Source organism: Strigops habroptila, chromosome 7, assembly GCF_004027225.2.
Source record: "Strigops habroptila isolate Jane chromosome 7, bStrHab1.2.pri, whole genome shotgun sequence".
Taxonomy (NCBI): Eukaryota; Metazoa; Chordata; class Aves; order Psittaciformes; family Psittacidae; genus Strigops; species Strigops habroptila.
In genome coordinates this window covers 42,062,226-42,086,813 of record NC_044283.2, presented here as the reverse complement: position 1 = coordinate 42,086,813, position 24,588 = coordinate 42,062,226, and the positions used below count along the sequence as shown (strand labels likewise).

At 38.4% G+C, this 24,588-nt stretch overlaps 1 protein-coding gene across 1 annotated transcript; it reads right to left on the bottom strand.

Annotated features, from left to right (window-relative positions):
- Positions 1-642: 642 nt before the first annotated feature.
- Positions 643-22,398, bottom strand: NAF1 (nuclear assembly factor 1 ribonucleoprotein). The gene is made up of 8 exons (XM_030492414.1): positions 22,109-22,398; positions 17,869-18,007; positions 14,734-14,827; positions 12,030-12,112; positions 10,852-11,012; positions 7,003-7,054; positions 4,018-4,123; positions 643-1,118 (listed from the first exon to the last, which is right to left on the bottom strand). The coding sequence occupies exons 1-8, from the start codon at positions 22,336-22,338 to the stop codon at positions 706-708; spliced, it is 1,278 nt and encodes a 425-aa protein (XP_030348274.1). The 5' UTR covers positions 22,339-22,398; the 3' UTR covers positions 643-705.
- Between the last annotated feature and the right edge of the window lie 2,190 nt (positions 22,399-24,588).

The window sequence follows — 24,588 nt, the reverse complement described above, 5'->3', positions numbered from 1 at the left end:
GCTGCTGGACCACATTCTGAATAGCTACCCCATCTATCTACAAAAAAAAACCAAAACAAAAAAAAAACCCAAAAAATAAAAAAAAAGAAAAACCACAAACAACAACAAAAAAAAAAAACCCCAAACAAACCAAAACTATCCAGCCTCAGTCTTTTAGCTAATATAAAATTAATGAAAAATTAGAAGTTGGATAATAGGAATTTATACCTTATATAAATAGTGGCACACCTAGCTTAAAATTTAGGTATCAGGATTTCAGTTTCCATGCAAGGAGATTTCAAAATTTGCAAAAACTGAGAAAAATAGTTCAGCATAACAACATACAACCACTCTAAAATGGTACCATTTATGTGACATATCCTCACCTACATAAACTCCTAATTTTTTTACAAAATAAGATTTCCACCACTACATACCAGTCTCCAAAAATTTTTATTTATCATCTCAAACTAGTAGATCTTAGAAAAATAAACTATTATTTAATATTCAGTAATTTTCATCACAGTTTTCTTTTTTGAAACAGAAAACATATATAAAAAACAAAAAAAAAAAAGGTTTCTATTGATGTCTCACAAAGCATCAAACTTTGTATTTGTCCTACTGTTGCAGGAAAACGAAGCATCTCCAAAATAAGGGAATATAGTTTTCACAGACTGTTCTTCCTCCCTTTAAACTGCAACGCTCCATATGCACATTTACGGAAACTTAGTAAGGCCTGAACTGAGAAGGATGGCTATCAGAGGGAGGCGGAGGTGGCGGCGGTGGAGGCGGTAAGAATGGGTATGATGAGTTGTACATATTCGGGCCTGTCCAAATCATATTCAGATTTGAAGGTGGAAGGTGGAATTGATGCATATCGTTAACAGAACCAAAAACTGGAGGAGGAAAGGGATACTGTTGCATCATTGGATTTTCTTTTCTATGAGGAAACACTGGAGATTCCTGATGTACTCTGTTGTCTGAAGAGTAAAACTGTGGCAGTCTTACTTGTGGTCTCAAAAATCCTGGATGGTCTGATGGAGGAGGAAATGGATCCCTGGAGAATCCTCTGCCACGATACCCCCTTGAATAACCTGAAGCAGGCTGTTGCATTGGCTGATGAAGTCCTTTATTCTCACCTTAAAAACAAAACAAAAAAACCACACACACACATTTTTAATATTACCTTGTAAAGGTTAAGTTTAGTCCTTACAAATCTTTAAAGTTAAAGTCAAGGAAATTTGCATAGTAACCTTAAATAATACTGGCAAATAATACGTAAACAACAAAATAATAATGGCAACTCTATTGTTTAGGAACTCATCTTGATTTATTAGTGTTATAGAAAGGATGATCCTGAGGGTTGCAAATTCAGTCATTAAAAAAGAAATTTCACTTTCTTCCCCTCCAGGCATTTTCATTTGTGCTAATGAATCACAGGAACTCTCAAATTGTGAGTATTTTGGAAGGCAAACTGTTGAGTATTTTGGAAGCTTTGGTTTAAAAGCAAGACATTTTAAAACTGAAGATAAATCAACACTGCACTGCACTAAAGTGGTATACAGCTTTCAAACCTGAGTTCGTATTACAGCACAGACACAGGACACAAGAAATTATTCAAACTAAAATTAATAAAATTAACTTACTCTACCAACAAAAAGGTAGCCTGTACTTTTAGCCAATTAGCTTTCAGCATTCATCTTTCTAACATGAATTTTTCCCTGTACAGGTCACTATAAGCATATATTTTAAGGTTCATAACAGATGTACTGCCACTTTATATAAATACTGTAAGAGTACTAATGTTGGATAAGTGCTATAAAATTAAGTGCACCAAAGTATTAAAAATATTTCAAAAAGCTGCTAAGATATTCAAAATGCTGTAGAGTTTAAACTGAAAACGGGGACTGTAGCAATAGGACAAGGGTTAATGGGTTTAAACTTAAACAGGGGCAGTTCAGGTTAGATGTAAGGAAGAAGCTCTTTACTGTGAGGGTGGTGAGGCACTGGAACACATTACCCAGAGAAGCGGAAAATGCTCCATCCCTGGCAGTGTTCAAGGCCAGGCTGGACAGTTCCTTGGTCAACATGCTCTAGTGTGAAGCACCCCTGCCCAGGGCAGGGGGGTTGGAACTAGATGATCTTAAGGTCCTTTCCAACCCTAACTGTTCTATGATTCTAGGTTCTCTAAAGGATTTTAGGGCTAGAAGTAAAAAGATATTTAGGAACATAACACCATTTAAAATCAATGAATTTTCAGAATCTGTGTGGACCTAAACCTTGGCACTATACTACATAGAAATATCTGCACCTTTAAAAGCTAAGTCTGGAAAGTTAGCTGGATACTGGAATTTCTACTCATTTTTATGGTGGATTAGGACTTAAGGGTCCTTTGAGTGAATATTTTTGTCCTTTCTTCTTCTATCAGAAAGACTAACAATGAGTCAATTTTAATATACTCAAGAGTTTTATGAAGATGCAACCAAGCAAAACTCCAGCTGTGACTGTTTGTGCCTCAATTTGCCAGACATCCTTGTTGTTGAATTCCACAGCCAAACTAAATTGAATACAATGTCAATTTATACCTCGTTATTTCAGAAAAATACAGCAAATCATAATCCATACTCCTCTGACAGACTGAGAAAGTTCTGTGTTCTGTTACGAAACATAGCTCAGCAACAGCCTCAGCAAGCCCTAGGCAAAGGCAGGTCTACAATAAGCTGGCAGAATGAGGATACGGTGGAAAACATGCCATATGCTAGGTAAGCAGAAACCAGGAGAGAAAATAACCATCAGCAATGCAGAAAAAGTATGGCACAACTCAGATCTTTCCCTTAAAGGAAAACAGTCAAAACCATAGCACAAAAGCCAGCCCAAGAAAGATCGCAGCTTTCTTTAAAGGGCACAAGGGAGGAATGTACAGTACACAGAGTAAAAGGGTTAACTGACTTCAGAGATGATGAGAAAAGGGGTTCAGCAGGGCATAATGTCTAGCAGCTTTACAAAGGAAGAGCAGGAAACTCACGGGAGCCAGTCCAAGAAATTCAATGGGGGGAAGCACTGTGCTGCAGACAGTTGAAGCAACCTGGTATGCGACCATTAGAAGAAGAGGAAGAGGGTATGAGAGTCGGTAGTATTTAAAGGGTGTGGTAGGAAAAGCATGCAACAGAAGCAGACCAGTGAGAACAGAGAAAGAGGGATAGGATTTAAATTATTCAACCAAAACAGCAACCAAAAAGCAGAAAACATCTTGTCAGTAGAGAGATATAAGAGAAGACAGATAGGAAAACTGGTTATTGCAAACAAAACAGCTGCAAGCATACACCTGGAGCAGATCTGTCACTAGCAGGAGAAAGGAAGGTGAAGACCACTATATATATTACGAAAAACTATACATAGTTTAATAAACTACTGTAGGCTTGTTTATCTAATGATTGTGTTAGGTAAACAGAGGTTTTCAGTAGGCTACACAAGTAACAGTTATTTTAAAGAAGTATTTCTATGCCATGGGCAAGGAAGAGCTTCATTTTCAGAGAAATAAGACTTGTGTCTTGTGTCTTCTTCCTGACTGAAAAAAAAAAAAGGTTTCCAAATATTGCACATGGTCTTCCCCTATCATCTTCCTCTGTCATCTCCATTGCACTCAAAGGATTAATCTGAACTTGGGCCCTAACAACCCCTGCAATAAGCAAGCTCTAAATTCCAAAATACGGCATCTGTTCTCCTCACTGTGTCAGCTGATACTGCTGTAAGAGGCTCTGAACCTCCTCTGACAAGTGTCCTGCTCCTATACTACTTCCCTTCCACAGTTTAATTAAAAAAATAAATAGAAAAAAAAATATATATATATGCACACCAAAACCAAACCGAAACATTTTCCTTTAACATAAAAAGGAATATAGTCACAAATTCATGAATATAGCTCTGAAAAACACAGAAATACTGACCAACTGTATGAAACCTCAATCACTAAGATAAGTATCACTGTATTTCAAACTCAGTTTAACAGATAAAAATTCTCCCATAGCGTTCACTCACTTGATGTATTTGTTTCCGATTTGAGTTTCTTCCTTCCTTGACTTTGAGGCTGCTTCTTCTTCTGCTTTGCCTCTCTTTCTTTTTCATCATCACTGAAATCCAAGGCCTGGTTAAAAAAGAAAAATTGGGGAGAGGGAAGAATGAGAGGGGTGGTGAAACAAAGCCATATAAAGACTGCAGAGAACTTCAGCTCTAGCAATAAATCATTATTTAGAAAACAATCTATGCTGCAGTCAGCTTAGAAGATTATTAAAGCTGCACTTTCCTACTTTGCATTCAAAGAGCCATAGTGCATTCAGCTGGCTTCTCAACACAATAAAAGTATTAACGCTCCACAAATTTCTCATAACACTGTTATACAATGCTCAGTTATTTCTTCTAATTTTCAAAAAAACCCTGCAAAATTCAAGTACCGAACACAAATTTTTGATTGTCTATATGTCAGTAAGAAAAAAACTGGACATCTGAGGGAGCTGGCTAGTTATTGTCAAGAAAAAGCTTTTGAAGGCCAAACTGCAGAGTACGTGAATTAAAATATGAATTTTTAAAATCAGTTAAAAATAATTTGGTAACCAATACTTAGAATGGTCAAACTGCATTAAAAAAAACCCAACACTCTAGTCTAGGATTGTCACTACATTGGAATTTTCTGTAGTATATTTAATAACACTGTTCCCATTAAACTTGAAACAGCAACGTTATTCAAAGGGAATTTTCAGCTTTGGAAAACGTTGTCATTCACAATAGATTCGATGTCACTGCAACATTTTGTTACTGTTACACAAGGTTTTGCTACCTTTTGAATTCTAGCTTACATTTAGAAAGTAGTAGCAGGAAATAAATCTGTCAGCATTAATTAGTTCCCTGAAAAATAGCTTGTTCATATGACTTAAAGGGGTCACCCTCCCCCTTCCAATTCTGAAAGGAAGGGTTTTGCTGCTTACCGATGTATCTCTATAGTATATACAGAGTAAGGATCTCAAAACCACTACACTAAAGCAGTGCTAAAGAAGCCACATAAAGTTAATTCTGAAAACATTTCCTCTTCTACATAACTGGATTACATTTTTACTCAAAAAAAGAAAAAAAGCCACAAGGAATACAAGATGATACATGCCACAAAGCAAAATGTTTCACTAACTCCTGCTTTTTCTAAGGACTTCACAATATGCCATCCTCCAGTAGAGCAGAAATAAAATCAACAGGTACCTTCTATTGCTAGCTAATTTCTATGTAACTTTCTATAAAAGCCACTTCACAGAGAAATCGCAGTTATCTGTTCCTGGTAGCCTTTTAGCACACAGATCACATCCTGTGACCCCCAAGACAAGGACATGAGACATCATATCACTGAGTCTCCAGTTAAACTGGTCTAATTACAAGCCTGTCAGAAATGAAACATTTGCCATATACTTTAAAGGGGAAGAATAAAAGGCCTAGCATGGATTAATTTAACATTTACGAAAAAATAAAGCTTCACAATATCACAAAAAGAACTGACTCCAGCAATTGCATGCAGTTTATCATGCGAGCTGGCCAGAAAAGTTATAGAATCAGCTGCCAGCTGAGGGCATTAAAAAAAGAGTCTGGCTGTAAGAGACAATTTCAAGTAGCATAAAATTTAATCTGCACCCTTGTCAACAGCTATTACCTTCACAGTAAATGCTACTTTGTATCAGCTCACCAGCTGTCACAGTTTGGATATCTTAGTGTAAACTCTAACTGCTAGAACTATCCAAAGATTATTCTAATTAAGGATCACAAGTTGTTAAATGTGGTGTTTTTTCCAAAACAGGGCACAGATGGATCACAAAGTCAGAACAGACACAGAAACAAAGGTGTCAAATAGCAGTCAGGCTTACCAATCCTTGACATCACCAACTTTAAGCTTCCTTCAGCCCTATAGCAAAGTTGCACTAAATGACTGCTGTAGGTACCTTTCAACTGAAATAGTCTAGTCTATCTTAAAAATTTGTTTAGAACACTAACAAAAAAAAAAAAAAAAAAAACCCTAAAACCCAAAAAACCAAAACAAAACCCAAACACCAAAAAACCCTATGCAGATATACCGCTTTAGGAGACAATGGTAAACACAAGGCTTCTAGAAACTTCAGCTGTTCTGGATAAGATATGCTTAAAGTAGAAATTGCAAGGAAAAGTGGCTTAAGTGTTGAGTCAGAAAACAAATCTCACGAAAAAACCTCAATACAACTACCAGCCTTGTGATTTTTATTGAAGAAGAGAATAGTTATGAAAAGCATAGCTAGAGTGCAGTTGAAGAGTACTGGCAAGGAAGCCTGGATGTCACTGAAGAAATCTTTACAGATCCTAGAGTAAATGATCTCAGTGGTCATCAGAAGCTTTCACTTCTATACGATCCTGTATTACCGCCTTTGTATGGAAGAAGCTCTCCTCTCACGAACTAGTGTTTTATAATAGGAAACAGTAGGGAAACCATACTCAGAAGCCATTCAAAGAATGCAAGAGGAGTTGTCAAGTTAATCTAATGGAGCAGACAGCTTAAACACCCAAGTAGTACTATCTGCAGAGTACTAGCAGGCCTTTAAAGACAAAACAGTTGCTTCTGCAAGGTAAAAGACAAAGTTGCAGTCAAAAGAATAGCAAGGACAAAAATTCACTAGCAGAAGCAAAACTATTAGGCAAGATAAAGCACTGCTTCAAAGTTGAACATTCAAGTTGCCAAACGTCCTTGAAGGACCAGAGGAACTGAAGATAAAGATATACATTTTCCCAACTGCAAAAAGCAAGTAAAAAAAGACAGGTAGTACTCTCTACACTGATTGTGAGACCTCCAAGAAAAGCATGACCTTCTTTTCAGTGAAGAGGTACAGCCAACTCTTGCCTGCATAAAAAAAATAACCTTCTAATTAGTTTCTCCGCACAGAAATTTTCTTACATATATCTTGTGTAACCAAAAAGAACAAACAAAAAAAAAAAAAAAAAACCCCAAACCCTATAGGTTACCTCAGGTGGTGGCTCTTGGTCATTCTTCCAAGATGCATCTGAACCTTTTTCCCTAAAAAGAAAAAAACCAACCACAAATTAGACAATCAAGATGAATGAAGATGGTGTAAGGAGGCTACGAAACATGCCTTTGAGTCATGTAGCAATATTCCAGGTTAGAAGTAATTTTCAAGAACTGTACTATAGCAAATAGGGTAACACTTTCTTCAAGGTATCAGATCGCCTACACCAGGACCTGCCTGTTTTTAAGAGACATTTTAGTGTCATTTCGAAGTGAGTACTAATGTATGTATCAACTTAAGACTTCACTACATGTCACTTGAAAAATCTTCCTACTTTGAATGAAGACTGAACATTTCATACAGCTAATATTAAGCTTTGATCAATATTCTCTCAACACAGCCTTTTGAATACAAATTGCTTTGAACCTGAATTGAGGTCGTTCACTGCAACTTTCTTACGGTAACTGCTGACTACAGTTACAAGCTTTCTCATTCTTCTGGTTTCAGAACACATCTTCAGTTAAAAAGGACAATGAAATAGTCTAGTAGGACACAGGCTTTAAGTATAACTATAGCAAATGAATTCAGAATCAAAAAGCCTCTAAGCTTGGCTTACAATTCTATTAGGACAGTATTAGCTAGATAAATAGGTTTCATCTTCTATTTTGTTGTAAATAGAAAATTAAGAAAAAAGGTAAAAAGACATTTAAGGAAGCAAAAACCCAATTACCTTGCCAGACAAGCACCAAAATTAATGCAAAGTGGTTTCGTTTATTTCACCCACCACTAAGAACTTTGCTAAAAATCAAGGGGGTTTTTTTTGTTAGCACGAATTTGTGGAACAAATTTAAATTATGCTGTTAAAAGTTTGTGGAAGGTTTTTCCGCACTGCTTGCAAATTTAATATGTTTTGGTCCAAAATGTTAAGACACAATCCTTATCTACACAGACAGACTATATAAAATAATGCAATACTAGAAATTCTTACTCGCAAAATGGAACCGTATAGTTTAAGACATCGTGTTCAGTGTGAAATGTTGTCAATCAATGCTCTAATAACCAAGGGGTGTTTTATGTATTCATTAAGTCCGCAACAATCAAGCAGCAATAGCTACATCAAACTACAGAACCATCAGCTTTAGGTAGCCTAGTCTGAAGAAGTCCTTAGTCCAAGGCTGCCCATGAGAATGCTGCCGAGTCATCTGGAGGTACTTTGTGACTCAACCCCAGACCATAAAACTGAAGCTCAATCTCCACGTATCACTAGAAAACCATAAAAAAACCACCACCTTTGTGATTATGTGCAAATCATATTAGCAAGCAAGCCATTTTGAAGTTCAATTAGAGGAAAACTTTACAGAGAGGAAAGGAAGATGAGGGCTCTGTACCAGTAATTTCTCAGCTGTAGAAAAACCCTCTACCTATGCAAAAATGGAAAGCAACACCTTAACACCTTTTTTTATTATTATTTTGAACCAAATTCTTTGTTTCTTCTTCTCATCTTGTTATTTTGGTGCAATACATGCCTGTCAAATACCAGAGCATGCAAGAAACTCTGACACCTGTGGTCATTAGGCAATATGTAGTACTACTGACTGCAAAAATTTAAACCTTCTAAGTTCTTCAGGCAGCTTATCTCACTCTTTCAAGGCAGCCTTCCCCATTTCAGCAAAACACAAAACACTGTTCATGCTGTGAGATACTTCATAATCTTTTCCAAAGCACAAAATAGTAATTCTTTGATTTCTGATCTCAGATACTGTAAGATCTGGAAGTCTAACAAAAGGTGGCTTGGAGGAATCATGAAAACACATGAGCTTCTTTAGAATTACTTTGTGTTTCTGGCAATACAACACAAACCTATTTTTTAGCAAAAAATTATTTTGCATTCAAGTTTTACACTACACTATCATTTATTTTGCTATAAAGTATAATAGGCTTATTCATAGCACTGCAACTCTGTACAATGCAAGCAGATTGCATTCCAGATTTCAGAAAATGCTTCAAAGTTAAGGTTTCTTTCAGATCTTAATCCTGATTCCTTTCTTTTTCGAAGTACCATCACAAGGTCTGCACACAGCCAAACTAATAAAAAGCAGAGAATAAAAACCACTGGTCACCAAATTTACAATATGCTAAGGTCCAAAAGCCTTCTAATGAAGCACTGACCAAAGCTTAATTTTTCTACTATCCATGGCATTTTGGTTTCTTTATATTGACATTACAGCACAGGTCAGAAATCAAAATTCTTTATTCTTTTTCAGTGACACCTACTTTGTGAAAAGGCAGCTTCAAGAAATAGTACCATTGCCTCACAAAACCTTAAGAAACTTTACTGATAAAACTCAGAAATAAAATACTGTTTCAGTGAAATGTAACTTAAGTCCCATTATTCAGAAATTATGGTTTACATCAGATTTCACATGTATTCATACTGCTCATTTTTAATACAGGGCAAGAAACAATGCCTGATGCACTGTTGAGCTGTGCTGATTAAGTCATGCAAGTATGAAACATCTTACCTAGTGTTTAATTCTGTATCACGTACGATAGTGAAGTACTACCAAAAAACAAGTAGCTCCCAAAACTACTTGCAAAGCATGTAAAAGAACTAAAATATGAGTTTGGCGTCCCAGATGCTGAGTATGGCAGTTATTGATGTAGCAAGCAGATGATTAAAGTCTGTGCAGTTACTGTGCTAAGCAACAAAGTTTAATGGCACCAATCAAAGACCAGCTGCCATCAAAATGCTACAGAAAAAACAAACAAGCAGCATAGTGAGAAAGTGACCTATTTTGGTCTTGACTGAAAGGAAGACTTCTGCTTCCACAGAAATGGGAAAGGAACACCCTCCCAGAAAAAAAAAAAAAAACAAAAAAAAAAACCACCCAAAAAACTCCTGCAGGCCTGGCCACACAGGCATAGCTAAAGAAAAACTTATTCAGTATGAATACTGACAGAGTTGCAATTAATGCAAACACCAGTATTATTTGCTATAGTCAGAAAAAAAACTTGCAAGTCAGATGAGAACTAATCCTAATAAACAGAGAATAAGTCACTTGTATGACCGAAGTTTTTTAACCTATGGCTGTTACAGACAATTATTCATTAATAGTTAAAACACTAATGTCTAGCAGTCATTTATTATGCTTTATTTCTTAATCTGTATCTTTGAATACATTTCCTTTTAAACAGCAACAAGTCCTATTCATACCGCTACCTTCCTCAGGCAGACTGGGAGACACAGGCACTGCTGGGAAGTTCCCGAGTATCTTACTACATTGCCATTTAGATCTTCTTTCCCCCATCCCTCATTTACAGCAGGTAATTTTCACATAGAATTGTTATACTCCAATGGTACATTTATAATTAAATTTCAGTTCTGGCCTTGTAACATGAAAGAGAAATAGTAAATAAATACAAACTTGTTCAGAATTCAAGCAAGTTTATTTAAGTTATGAAACTAAACAAGAATCTGAAGAACAACACAGCCTGCAAACCCGTTGCATGTGTATGTATGTGAGAGCATGGGGGAAGGATATATCAATGATATTTTAGGTAACAGCAATATGAAAAGAAAGAACACTTAATACATTGAATTGAGTAAGAAGCTACTAAACTTTAGCAATTTTAACACTTTAAAAGCTTGTAGTTTACAGCTACCCTGAACTGTTATGAAAGGCAAAACAGTACAAACTTGTTATTACAACATAGTTGAGTATTTAAAAGAAAGTTTTAGTGTCAAGCTTAGTCCTACAGTTTCTCACTCAAGGCTAAACTTTAATCCAGCATTTTTAACTATATTCAAAATACATTATAACCATATTAGAAAAGAAGTCATACTCACTGTTTTAGCTTCTCTGCAAATATATACTGGGTGAAGTCCTCTACTGAGGGAGCAAAATACATGCTATCTTGCACATTAATACCTTTTGCTTTGATATGCTCCAAGCTGTTAAATCTTAACACATAAAAAGGATGTAAAACAGGACCAAATATCTCAAATATCTGAAATACAAACAAAAGTAAAATGTTTAAATAAACCATCAAGAGTAGATAGCTAATTTCATTGTAGATAACCATGAGGCTTTAAGATGTTTTGTATTTAAGAAGTATAATATATTTGCAAAATGTAGCATCACATAAAGTTACTTTCATGCTTTAGTTTTATTATCACATTTTGTTTGACAATATTTCCCCAGTTGTTTAAGTTATAATGTGGAAAAGTTCTCACATGCTGATGTTGCTTTCAGCCACCCAATTGCACTGCTTTCACTGTCTGCTTCCTCTACTGTAGTAATCTTCATTTTTGTCAAATCTCTCTTCTCTATTATGCTTTCAAATCTCTCACACTGAGAACAATCTCCTGATCATTTATTCCTCTAAGTTCACCTTTGCAACATGCCTTTATGTCAGTTCCCCTGTCTGTTCCCCAATTCTGTAGGGAATGGAGAATTCAGAGATGTACAGAACATCTGTAATTTCAGGCTAAGTTTTTGTTTCACTCACATCTAGCATTCAAAGATATTACAGTAGTAACCATTCTAGATGACAGCTTTCCTTCCCCAGAAAACATATAAAATTCAATGAAACACCCCTCTCAGCAAACGTCTTCATTATACTTGCATAAAACAAACATTGGCCTTAAACTGGAGCAGCAGAGCTTAGATATGTAAATATTTCCCATTTTTCCTGAAACTTAACTCTAATTCCTCCAATCTTTTCTCACTCCTGGCAATAAATGAGCACAGCCACCATATAGCTGAAAGCAACTTCCTTCTCCACAAGCACTCTCATGAGCTGAAACTCATCACATATTGTAATTCCGTAAGGATGAAATGAATTCCAGGCTAGGAATTCTTGAGATTAAAAAAACCCCAGATGACTATAGCAAGAGTCGAAAGCACAAAGAAAAACTACATATCAAGGAAACATCTTTAACTTCGTTGACTTCAACACTACTTGTTGGAACATTAAAAAATACTTTTAATTTTATATTAACAGATTTTTATGCTTTACACATACCTTTCCTGCTGCTTGCCGATCTTCTTTAAATATTATGCTTTCCTCATTTAATGGAGGTAGGCCTCTCAGTGATTCAATTATTACTAAAATGGAAAAAAAAAATCAATTAGAAGTTTGTTTCAACAGCAGCACGTAGTAAATTGCAGAAAAACTTAAATCACATCATCATTTGTCTACTAAAGTTCATAGAGTTCCTAAAAGGACACAAGCATGTTCCTCCTCTATTAAATGCATGATTTGATATACAGGCTACTTCATTTCTAGGCTTTCCAGATTCAGACACAAAAAGAGCTTATTCTTCACTGAAATCTTTAAAGTAGTTTACTCTTCTTTGGTAGTAGCTCACATTGTTGCTTTAGCCTACAGAAATACTGGACCTCTAAATTCAGCAAGAATTATGCTTAAAGCTGTCAATATAGTGGCCCAGCAGCATTGCACTCAAAAATTCCAATTCTGAAGGTAATCTTTTCTACATCTAAAAACAAGAGAATGCTCAATTAAGCATTCTCAATGCCTCTCCCTCAGCAAATAAAGTCACTCAAGCACTTAGTGTCACTCAGACTCCAAAAAAACTAACAAGATTATCATTGCTAAACTTACATAACAGGCCTTAAAACAATAAACATCTCGTCAAGCTAGAACCCAAGCTTTGCTACTATTTAAGTCTGCAAATAACTTGACATGCCAAGCCAGCCTGTGACAATGCCACGGGCTTAATTAATAGCTCATTGAATTTCAAAAGATTAGGGAAATCAGTTTATTTTGTGCCTACCTATAAGACAAAACATGTAGTGAAAGAACCCAATGTGTTGCTTAACCCTCATGAGAAGTATACCTCGGCAAAAAAATAAAAAAATTCAAAAAACAACTCACAAAACAACAGAAGCCCAAACCAGAACACAACAACAAAAGAAAAACCAAAAAACAACAAAAACCCCAACCAACCAAACAAAAAAAACCAAAAACAAACAAAAAAAAAAAAACCACCACCAAAACCAAAAACTAAACAAAAAAACAAAAAAAAAAACCACCAAAAAGAACCCCCACAACACCCCAAACCAAAATCTTCTGAAAAATATGTCATGCCAGTCACATGAAACTCAGGAGAAGCATTATCACCTACAGCCTATTTGACTTCTCCTACCTCAACCCACCTAAAATCCTCAGATTCTACTCTTCCAGAGCACAAAGTTCAGTCCCAGGGCAGGCTTCTCATATACACCAAAGCTGCTTATTGTCTAGGCTAGAACCCACACAGTGATTTGTTCTGGGTTTGGTTTTTTTTTTCCCCCCACTTCTCTAAGTACCCTGAAGCAAAGCACAGCAAAAGTTCTGTTAAATTCTGGTACATTAAGCAGAAGTTCACAGAAACGTACTATCATCTTGGTTTTAACTAGTGGGAAGCAAGCATGAACCTATACTGTCCTAGCCTTAAATTCACCTCATAGTATGAAATACCCAACTTACAGGTATCACATGCTGCAGAATGATGAACTTGGTAGCTTGCTACAGAGAACAGCATAGATTTCCAATATATCAAAAGGACAGAAAGTGTTCAGAATGCCGATTGTTGTACCAAAACAATATTTGTGGTTTCCAAATGAGACCTTAACTCTCCTCATACTAGATACAAACATGGTATACACAGGTATCAATTTAGTTCAAAAATTAAAAAAAAAAAAAAAAAAAAGACCAACCAACAAAAAAAAAAAAAAAACACCACAAAACTGGCAGAGTCCCTAACACAGTCACAAATCTACTGAAACTGAGGCCACTCAGATACCTGTTTCCAGAATAACTGAAAGGAAAACACATAGAAAGAGCAAGTCATAAAGCAAGATAGTAAAAGCAGAAAAATAACAGATATCTTGTGAGGTTTTTTTAGACAGTTACTTTGAAAGCAGTTAAAGCAAAATGGAACACTTGAAATAAGCTTAAATACAAACATACTATGGATGTTTTTCAGCTTCAGCAAAACTTCGATTCCCTATATCAGAAACTGAGGTCTCAGGTAGATCTGAAAAGATCCCTAAATGCCTATCACCTGCAGCTAAGCTTACATCCATTGTATGTCTCAATCTCAATCATGTTAGTCATGCTGTCCTATGACTGCTGACACTGGCAGCTTGCATTTGGTCAAGGTACCAACATTGGGCTGAATAAAAAATAAATTAAAAAAAAAAAAAAAAAAAAACAAAAAAAAAAAACAGAGAACCACCCGCACTGCTAAACAAACAAGTCTTTTTCCTGTCCTCATATATTAACCAGCAAGCACTTGGGGCTGCATTGTACTGCATCTGTCCATTCACTTATACACCTCCTTCAAATATACATGTGCAACTGCAAGGTTTTCTTATAATACTGCAAATGTTCAATCTTCTTGTTGTCAGAATTAATACAAAGATTATAATAGGTGAAAAAAGGCCGTCTTGTGAAAAAAAAAAAATAGAACATCAAAATCACATAGAAGCACATACATAATATTTGTAGTATCTTAATCTTTAGAAGATGTAAGCCAGCTAAAAGGGAATTCAACACAAATGTCATTTGGTAGTCCGAGTTCTCATTCAGCAACCTGCTACCCCTCAAAATAGAATGCCGCAGTACTGATAGCATTCTTTGCAGGAACAGTTAAGTACACAATTCATGCAGAGATATACAGAAATTATTTTAATTAAAACCAGAGCAAACGTATCTTGCCTACCTAGCTGCTCAATTATGCTGGAAACTGTCCCAAAGAGCTTCAGTTCAACATCATCAGGCAGAATTATTGTTAAGTCTTCAACAGGAGGCAAGTCCTGAAAATATTAAGTCAATGTTCAGAATCTCATCACACTAAGACATTCATTACTTTTTCACTGCATAAATTTGACAATCAGAAAAACCTCCCAGCATTTTGAAGATTTAATAAAAACATCTAGTTTGATTTGTCTCTTTCAGAATAATTCCAAATGAATTCATCTTGGGAGAATGTCACTTTTGAAGACACTTTTCTATTGAGATGTTACTTTACATAATTCCATTGCAACTAAAGATAGAAGCCAATTTTATTCAACTGGAGAAAACCAGCAACTGATAGACATTTTGTTCATTTTTTTTGAACTTTCAAGATTAATTAATGTTTAATGTACAACACAATAGTTAGATAATTAGCAATCAAAAAATCAGACAACTTGTAACCGTATTCAATGCATGACAGAAGGAAAGTGTACACAGGAAGAGATAAAATAGTATATATACACCAGATGTATCATCTGATTTGACAAAATGGTATCTGTCCATTTATGTCATGACTCAGACCTTATGATGTAAAGATCATATGAACCCACACAAAGAAAATTACTTTTAGCTAAAAGTTGTATTTTGGTACAAGAGGATAATCATAGAGAACACTTTTGCAAAAAACAAAACAAAAAAATGCCCAAACTTCAGATATACAAACAATAGTCTGGTATACAAATAATATCAAATTAATCTTTTTTCTGAAATGTTAGCATCAAAATCTGCTATCAAAGGCTGATTAACACTGAACTCATCATCTACCTCCGGCTTACCCATAAACTAAAATTTCTCTGTATATATACTGCTGTGAATACAAAATGGAATACAAAGGTAATAGCTAGAGTAAGAATTATCTAGAGTAAGAATTATCTTCGAATTCAGTGTCTTCTGAATTTGGAGGTCCTGTCCAAATCTTAGCACTGAACCACACTTTTAAAGGGCATCTCCAGAAATAAAATCCCTCTCCAATAGAAGAATCTTATCCTGCCTTATCAAAACATCACCTGATAATCTTCACTCTTAACAAAAGTGCATGTCAAAGGCTTCTAGAGCAACTTAAAGACCAAACAGAGGCCAAGACTTTCCTAGATCATGTAAGATAGCATTAAAGTCGAGATGTAAATTCAGACAGAAACTCCACATTTCTGCAGGACAGCAAGTCTTCCAACATTAAACCAACTTCACTGCTAAGACTTAACCGAGTCACGGGTGCCAGCGCGATTCAAAGGCCAAAGACCAGAATGGAGAAAGCTAAAATTTTGATCATAAATCTCTAGCTGGTACACCGTAACATCTGTCATACTATATACAATATCTGCCAATCCTACACTTCAAGGCAGGTTTCTAAAATAGTTCCACTAACTCTCCTTCATACATGCAGCTTTCCCCACCCCTCCAAGTACATATTCCAATTACATACCTTAATCTTTTAACTTTGACTCATGCTTTAGCACGTTACCTGTTATTGAGGACTTTTGGGTAAAAGACTTATCATCATGTTTTGTTTTTAACAGATATATTTTAATTTTCAAATTTCATTCCCTCAAATTTACTTAAGAATCTACATTTTTGCACAGACCAATTCTATTACTGTAGAACAACTTAGTACAAGATACAGTAAATAATGTGGTTGCTGGAAATTTGGTTCTTATTAACTACCATTGCCAAAAAGCCATAGCTTTACTGAAATTAATCAGGCCAGAAATTGAAAGAAAGATGTTTTGTAAACATTTGGACTTGAAGCTAGTAAGCTAATCAGACAAAAGAGCTGATCAATAGATCATTTTCAGACTAACATTAATTTTATTTAAATAAATGAGATAAAATGAAAATAAAACCTGATAAGTACATCTATTTGAGCAAGGATTTTTGTTGAAATGTTCAGTACTGAAAAAAAAAAAAAAAGCTGTCATAGAAGCACTTATAACAGTTCTAATATTAACCATACTTCAAAACAAAGTCCATGTAAGCAGGAATTGCTCTGATGTTTTACTCCTTCAAGAACACGTTCTGTGTGTTTCTCAATCTTTGTTTAATATCAGGGATAAAGGATATCTGAAGAGCTTTTCTTTACTCCAAGTGTTTCTAGAGCAACAGTTTAAGAATTGACATACTCCCATCTCCTGTTGTTGCTACTACTAATGCAAGTGATTGCCTCAGTCTTTCCAGACAGTCACCTAGGATTTCATTACAAACCCTTACAGAGCACTGAAGCTAAGGTATGTGTATGCAAATGATTCTGCTCTTCAGAGGTTTTTTTTCTCTACTTTTCTAATCATTTCCTGTACTCTTCACTGGACTCATTTCTCGTTCCAGAAAGCATTTTTAATGAAGGGGAGAGATCTACAGAATAACAGATAAACATATAGTGTTAATGTAAATTGATATTACAGTGTTATATTATCCTTTTACTTGTAAGCCATTAGAAATGATGCATAGCTAATCATCTGTTAGCAGATTATTATTAAAGCTCATGCCTTTAAGCCTCTTAATTTTGAGATAATGAGGAATAACAGCAGCAATACTTAATGAGCATGTTATTTATGAGAACCAAAACCAAAAAGACTGTATATTGATGCAAATTAAGGTTCTGATCCGCAATACATAAAATAGTGCTGTAACAAAAACTGCAGAATAAAATAAATAGTAACCACTTCTATGACCACTTCAGTAATTTTGCTTAACTTAGTAGAGGCAATGCAACCTGAACCTCTAGGAGGCTTAATACAACAATTGAAATTTTTACCTCTAGGCTATACATGTTTGAAATATGTCTGTAAGACACATCAGACCTTCAAGTCTCTCACATAAAGAAAGCATGATGAAAGCCTGCAATATGCAAACAACTAATCGTGTACTAAAACACCTATATATACATATGAACCTAAAATGAACCACAGTGGTCTTAATATACTGAAAAATAAGACATTTTAAGTTATTATCTGTGCTATACCTGAACTAGTATGAAAATGTCAATTCAGTTAGTAGATATTGCAATGTCTTAAAAATAAACCGAAATATTTTAAGTTGTGTTATGAGAATAACACATTGTACTTACATCAATAGGCAACTCATCTTTTGTTTTAATACAGTAAGATCTGTTATCCTTCTCATTTGGATGATCATCTTCACCAGACACAGATGAAGGCGAAAACGAAGAAGAGGATGTAGTTGATGAACTATCCGAATCCGTATCACTGAATAAAACAAACACAGGAGTTTGAATATAGACTTCTCCATTACAGATAAAGAATTGCCAGATTATACATTACTCAAATACCTCTGGTTACCAGATATGTTTTTCTTGTATATATACACACATCTGTATACAGAAGAGCAATAATTTCTCCCTAACCTACCAGCCACTGGACAAGATCATAAAAACGCAAACAACCCTCAAACAAGTAGTAGCATTTGCTCTGAACTGCTGATACTAACAATTGCAATGGCTTGTTTGGGTTCCTGCTGTTTCACTGTCGAATGGCGCATGTAGTGTGAGAGCAATCACCTCCAAGTTCACTTAGTCCAGTTTCTCCTGCTGGCTATCCCATGCAAGAATCCAGCACTAGCATAACTTTCCCTATCAGAGATATGCAACAGTCACAGTTTGGGACCTATATTTTACTGGTTTGCAAATGAAACGAGACATTAGAGTCACAGGATGATCATTTCAGTACCGTACCCTAGGTAAACACTGCAAAAATTTCCAATTTTATGCACCACTTAAATTCCCAGCACTGAACATCACATGATGTAACTGAGCACAAAAAGAAATTTTCAAATACATTAAATTACCTTCTTCAGGTTAGTCACTCTTCTTGTACAATCCCAACATTACTATAAAGCTAAGTGAAAGTCAAGAAAATATTTATTCCAAGCAATGCATCTAGCACTGTGAAGGTTAAAAAAAAAAATTAGGAAAAAAAAAAAAAAAATCTAATTTTTGCAGATAAAGAGAGACCAGTTTCATAACTCATAGCCTGCCTGAATTCCCCGTGTACATATTCACACAGATTAGTAATTTAGTATTTCTCACTGGCACATGCATAAGAGATGTTTATCATCTTAGATTCTTAACATTTCAAGTAAAAAGCACAGTAAGAACTCAGTCCTTATTCATGTCAACATGGGTTTTTTTAGCCAAAGTCTTCAAGACTTTTCTTTAAGAGTTGGTGAAAGAAACTAACACATGGAGTAATTGATCTTGGTGACTGAAAAAACACATTACAAACCTTACACAAAAATACACTGAGACAAGGTCTCCTGGGTTCAGCTGTAACTTATTTTGATCCTTCCTAATAGCTGGTGCAGTACTGTGGTTTTGACTTTAGTCTGAGAACAATTCTGATAACACACTGATGTTTTAGTTGCTGCTGGATAGCGCTTACTCTAATCAAGGACTTTTCAGTCTCTCATGCTCTGCCAGTGAGGAGGGACACAAGAAAGCCAGGAGGGAGCAAAGACAGGACACCTGACCCAAATATTCTATACCACAGCATGTCATGCCCAGTATATATAAACTGGGGGGAGTCACCTGGAAGGCCCAGATTGCTGCTTGGGTCAGGCTGGGTAGCAGTCAGTGGGTGGCGAGCAATTGCATTGTGCAACACTACTGGTTTCCCCCCTCCCCCTTTTTAGTTTTATACTCTCTCCCCTTGTTATTTCCCTTATCATTATTAGTGGTAGTAGTAGTTTTATATTATACTTTAGTTACTGGACTGTTCTTATCTCAACCCATGGGATTTACATTCTTTCAATCCTCTCCCCTTCCCTGGGGGAAAGAAGGAGGGGAGGGTGAGGGAGCGGCTGCATGGTTCTGAGTAACCGGCTGGGCTTAAACCACGACACAAGGAAACTTTTGTAAAATTGCATCATTCTTTTCTTACCTGATCCAGCCATTAACAAAGCAGCACTTAGAACCAAAGTGATAAACAAAATACATAAAATCCTTCCTTCTAGATTCTTTGGTATTACACTGTCTCCCTAACAAGTAAATGAATGGCCTTCAGCTACCTGCTGATTTCCTCCCCTCCCCCAACAAATGCTGAGGGGAAAGACAACAAATAAGAGCACCTCTCCAAATAAGCCTGTTGAAAAAGCCAAATATGGACTTCTTGGAACAAAATCAACACAGCACAAAGACAAAATCAGTCAGACTACCAGAGATCAATCAGTGAAGGGAGGAAAAAAAATGGAAAAACAAAAAAGTTTGAGATAAATGTAGACAGCAAAGTAAGTCAAAGCTATCAAAATTTCAACTTTAATATTCATCTGAACATCAGCACAAGAGGTTTTGATAGCAAAAAAGACTACAGGTGAAGCCCCTGCCATAGGTCAGGAATTTTGCCTTCTACCACTTCATAATGTTCTAGGAAAACTCTGAGCTGAGCAAAAAGTATTTCCACAGTTAAGATTTAACCGATGAATTGTTAATGAAGCTCAGTATCTTCTTTTTAAGAGGAGATCCTTACACTTCATTTCAGCCTCCACTACGCAGTAGGAGCACATACCCATCTTGCTGCAATGGCCCAAAAAGAAAACACAAAACTCACTGAAACTGGCAAAGCATGCAGGATTCCAAGACCAAAACAGAGGCCACATCTAATCAAAGTTATTGTGGTGGGTTGACCCTGGGTGGATACCAGGTGCCCACCAAAGCCTCCCTATCATTCCTTCCTTAGCTAGACAGGGGAGAGAATATAATGAAAGGCTCATGGGTCGAGATAGACACGGAGAGATCACTCATTAATTACCATCATGGACAAACAGACTCAACTTGGCAAATTAATTTAATTACTAATCAAATTAGAGTACAATAGTGAGAAATAAATCCAAATGCTAGAAATACCTTCCCCAGGCCATTCCCTTCTTCCCAGGCTCAATTTCACTTCCAAATTCTCTACCTCCTACCCGACAGCAGCGCAAGGGAATAGGGAATGGTGGTTGTGGTCTGTTCATCACACATTGTCGCTGCTGCTCCTTTCTCCTCAGACAGAGGACTCCTCACACTTTTCCCCCGCTCCAACGTGGGGTCCCTCCTAGGGGAGGAAGTCCTCCACAAATTTCTCCAACATGAGTCCTTACCATGGGCTGCAGTTCTTCACAAACTGCTCCAGCATGTCACCTCCCACGGGGTCACAAGTCCCGCCAGCAAACCTCCTCCAGCATGTGCTCCTCTCTCCACGGGTTGCAGGTCCTGCCAGAAGCCTGCTCTAGTGCAGGTTGCCCACAGGGCCACAGCCTCCTTTGGGCATCCCCCTGCTCTGGCGTGGGGTCTTCCATGGGCTCCAGGTGGATATCTGCTCCACCATGGATCTCTGTGGGCTGCGGGGGCACAGCCTTCCTCACCATGGCCTTCACCACAGGCTGCAGGGGAATCTCTGCTCTGGCACCTGGAGCACCTTCTCCTCTCCTTCTTCAATGACCCTGGTGTCTGTAGAGCTGTTGCTCTCACATATTCTCACTCCTCTCTCACGCTGCAGTTGCTCCTGCCTAGTAACTTTTACCCCTTCTTAAATATGTTACCCCAGAAGTGCTACCACTGTCATTGATGTGCCTGGCCTTGACCAGCAATGGGTCTGTCCTGGAGCTGGCTGGCATTGGCTTTATTGGGCATGGGGGAAGCTTCAAGCAGCTCTCACAGAAGTTGCCTCTGTAGCCTGCCCTGCTACCAAAGCATGGCCACGCAAACCCAATAGTTACGTGTAACCAACTATACTGAACGCAAAAGTACAGATGCAAGCAGAAGATGGAAACTTTCATAAAAAACATAAAGGTTGAGAACAAGCTTTTCTACAGAGATGCCAACACCTGCACACAAGTTAAGATTCTCAGACTCTTTACCTTGAATCTTACAGTTACTTTTCTTTTTAGCAGTAATACTACAGGTGTCTTGTCACAAGCAATGCAGGAGCACCCTATGAGGACCACGTCAAACAAGACACTCAATTGGCCATGCTGGCCCAGCCAACCATGACACTCTATGGACCACCACCGCCAAACTCATGTTTACATTTAGTCTTATACCCTTACACTCACTGTTTTGGAGGCTTATTAATTCAAGAACAAAACTCTAAGTGAAATATAAGCGAAAATGCCACCTTTAATGGGAAAGAGAAAGCCACATGGGGTGAAACGTTGGGGCGGGGCAAGGGGGCGAACTCAGACACGCCGCTCGCAAGCGGAGCGCGAAGCCACAGTACCGGGCCCACCGCGGGCACCCACACACCGCCCCTTCAGAAAGGAAAGAGAAACCCGCGGAGAACGACGCGCCCGCCTCGCCCCCGGCCTAAACCCACCTGTCCGACTCTGACGAGGGGACGGCGGCGGGAGGCCCGCTGCGGCTCGCAGGCGGCGGCGAGCAGCGCACTCCCTCGGCTGGGGGCGGCGGGGCCCGGTCTTCCCCACCACCCGCCTGGGGGCTCGGAGGGCTCGGCGCGTCCCCCGCGCTGTCCGGCGGCGGCTCGGTGGTGTCAGGCTCAAACGCCAGGCTCTCCAGCTGCGACACCACCTCCAGCGGCGCCTCCATACCGCCACACGCGGCACGCGGGCCCGCCCCCGGCCGCACGCTACTTCCGGCTGCCCCGAGCACCCCCGCCCCGGCGGATATGGGGTCGTCCAGGCCCGGTGAAGGGCAGGGCGCATGCGGGGGGCGTGTCCGACTGTGACGCAGCGGGGCGGCTCAACGTCCTGAGCGGGGGGAAGGGGCCGGGCTGAGCTGCAGAGGGGTGTAAGGAGGTGGAGAGTGCGCGTTTCGTGTCTCGTGTCTGGTTAGTCTGGGCTCTTGGCTGAAATAAGCCATTCTATTAAAAACGTACTGAGGGTGACAGTAATGAGTTTCATTATAATTTTTCAAGTCCCGTTTACTTCAGCCTTAATGCTAGGCAAATTTGATGAAGAATTGAACAGAGAAGTTTTGTTTTTATGAGGCTTGCAAGAGGTTGTGGTTATTCCTGCTAAGGACCTAATGGATGGATTAGTTTTGGTATTTTCTAAATAATGCAGACAACACAGAAGAGTCATGGAATTAAAACAAGCCAAAAAAGAAAAAGCAACAAAAAGAAGTTAGGAAAAGCTGTATAATATCAAATTGCTATAGTAATACCTAATCCTGCCATAGTAACCCTATAATAATACCTAACTTTACAAAACCCAGCGGCATCATTAGGATCACCAAACCATTCACCACAACATAAATGTCCATGAGACCAATGTCATGAGCCCCACCTGCAGCACTGCACCCCGCTCTGGAGCCCCCAACACAAGAGGGACATGGACTTGTCGTAGCAAGTCCAGAGGAGGGCCATGAAGATGATCAGAGGGCTGGAGCAGCTCTCCTGTGGAGGCAGGCTGAGAGAGCTGGAATTTTTCAGCCTGGAGAAGAGAAGGCTCCGGGGAGACCTTAGAGCAGCCTTCCAGTACCTGAAGGGGGCCTGCAAGAAAGCTGAAGAGGGACTTTTTACAAGGGTGTGTACTGACAGGACAAGGGAGAATGGCTTTAAATTGACAGAGGGGAGATTTAGATTAGACATTAGGAAGCAATTCTTTACTGTGACAGTGGTGAGACACTGGCATAGGTTGCCCAGTGAAGTTGTGGATGCCCGTTCCTGGAATTGTTCAAGGCCAGGTTGGATGGCGCTTTGAGCAACCTGGTCTCATGGAAGGTGTGCCTGCCCGCGGCAGGGGGTTGGAACTACATGATCTTTAAGGTCCCTTCGAACTGCAACCATGCTACCATGCTATGAGTTCCCCTACCGTCCCCTAGTCTCTGTGTGTTTGAGGACTTAAAGCTCTTCCCCATGGCAGTAAGTTAGCAGAAAAAACAGAAGTCTTCTCTTGAACACAATTTATTCATGGGAAAACAAAAGAGGTGTGCAAAAGACAAGCAAATCAGGAGGTCACTGTGGCCGTGAGCCTACATAAGCCCCTTTAACCCATACTCCAAACTGCAGCCTGACACCTGTGCTCCTGTGCCAACACTGTGTGTTCCTGACCATCACAGAGCTTCATCACACTGTCCTTTGGACTGGCTCCCAAATGAAGAGCTAAGGCTGCCTTCTCTCCCAGGCAACAGGGTGAGTGGCAGCATGCTATACAGGTCTGAGGAGGAACCCCATAAATAAATACATGAAAAAGTTATTGTGAGAATGCTGAGTGTGACAAAGAGGACTGGGACTTGAATATTTGGTGGGAGCAGAGGAGGTGATGATACATTTTCCATGTAATAAACTTCCCCTCCAGCTCTGAGGCAACTGCATGCCCACAGCTCAAAGGGCACCCAAAACATTTAATTCTTCTCTAGAATGTCTGGGCTGTGTTGAAAAAACAATCACAAGGGTTCTTCACAGGTACCCCACACAAGCTGAAGGGAGCATCTGACAGGAGATGTCTATCTCTGGTAGTTCCACTCTTCATTTGCAAGAAAACACAGCAGATGCAACCAGCAGAATTTATTTAGTAGGAAAACTAGACTTATACAAATAGGCTGAGAGAACTGGATTTGTTCAGCGTTGAGAAAAGAAGGTTCAGGGGAGGTCTTGTCACCACGTTCCAGTATTTAGAGGGTGGCTACAAAGCACATGGAAACTCCCTTTTTACAAGGAGTCACATGGAAAAGACAAGGGGTAATGGGCACATGTTACTCCTGGGAAGATTCCAGCTGGACACAAGAGGAAGATTTTTCATGCTGGGAACAATCAGCCATTGGAATAATCTCCCCAGGGAACTGCTGGATTCCCCAACACAGGACACTGTGTTGGGCGACAGGATGGACAGTATG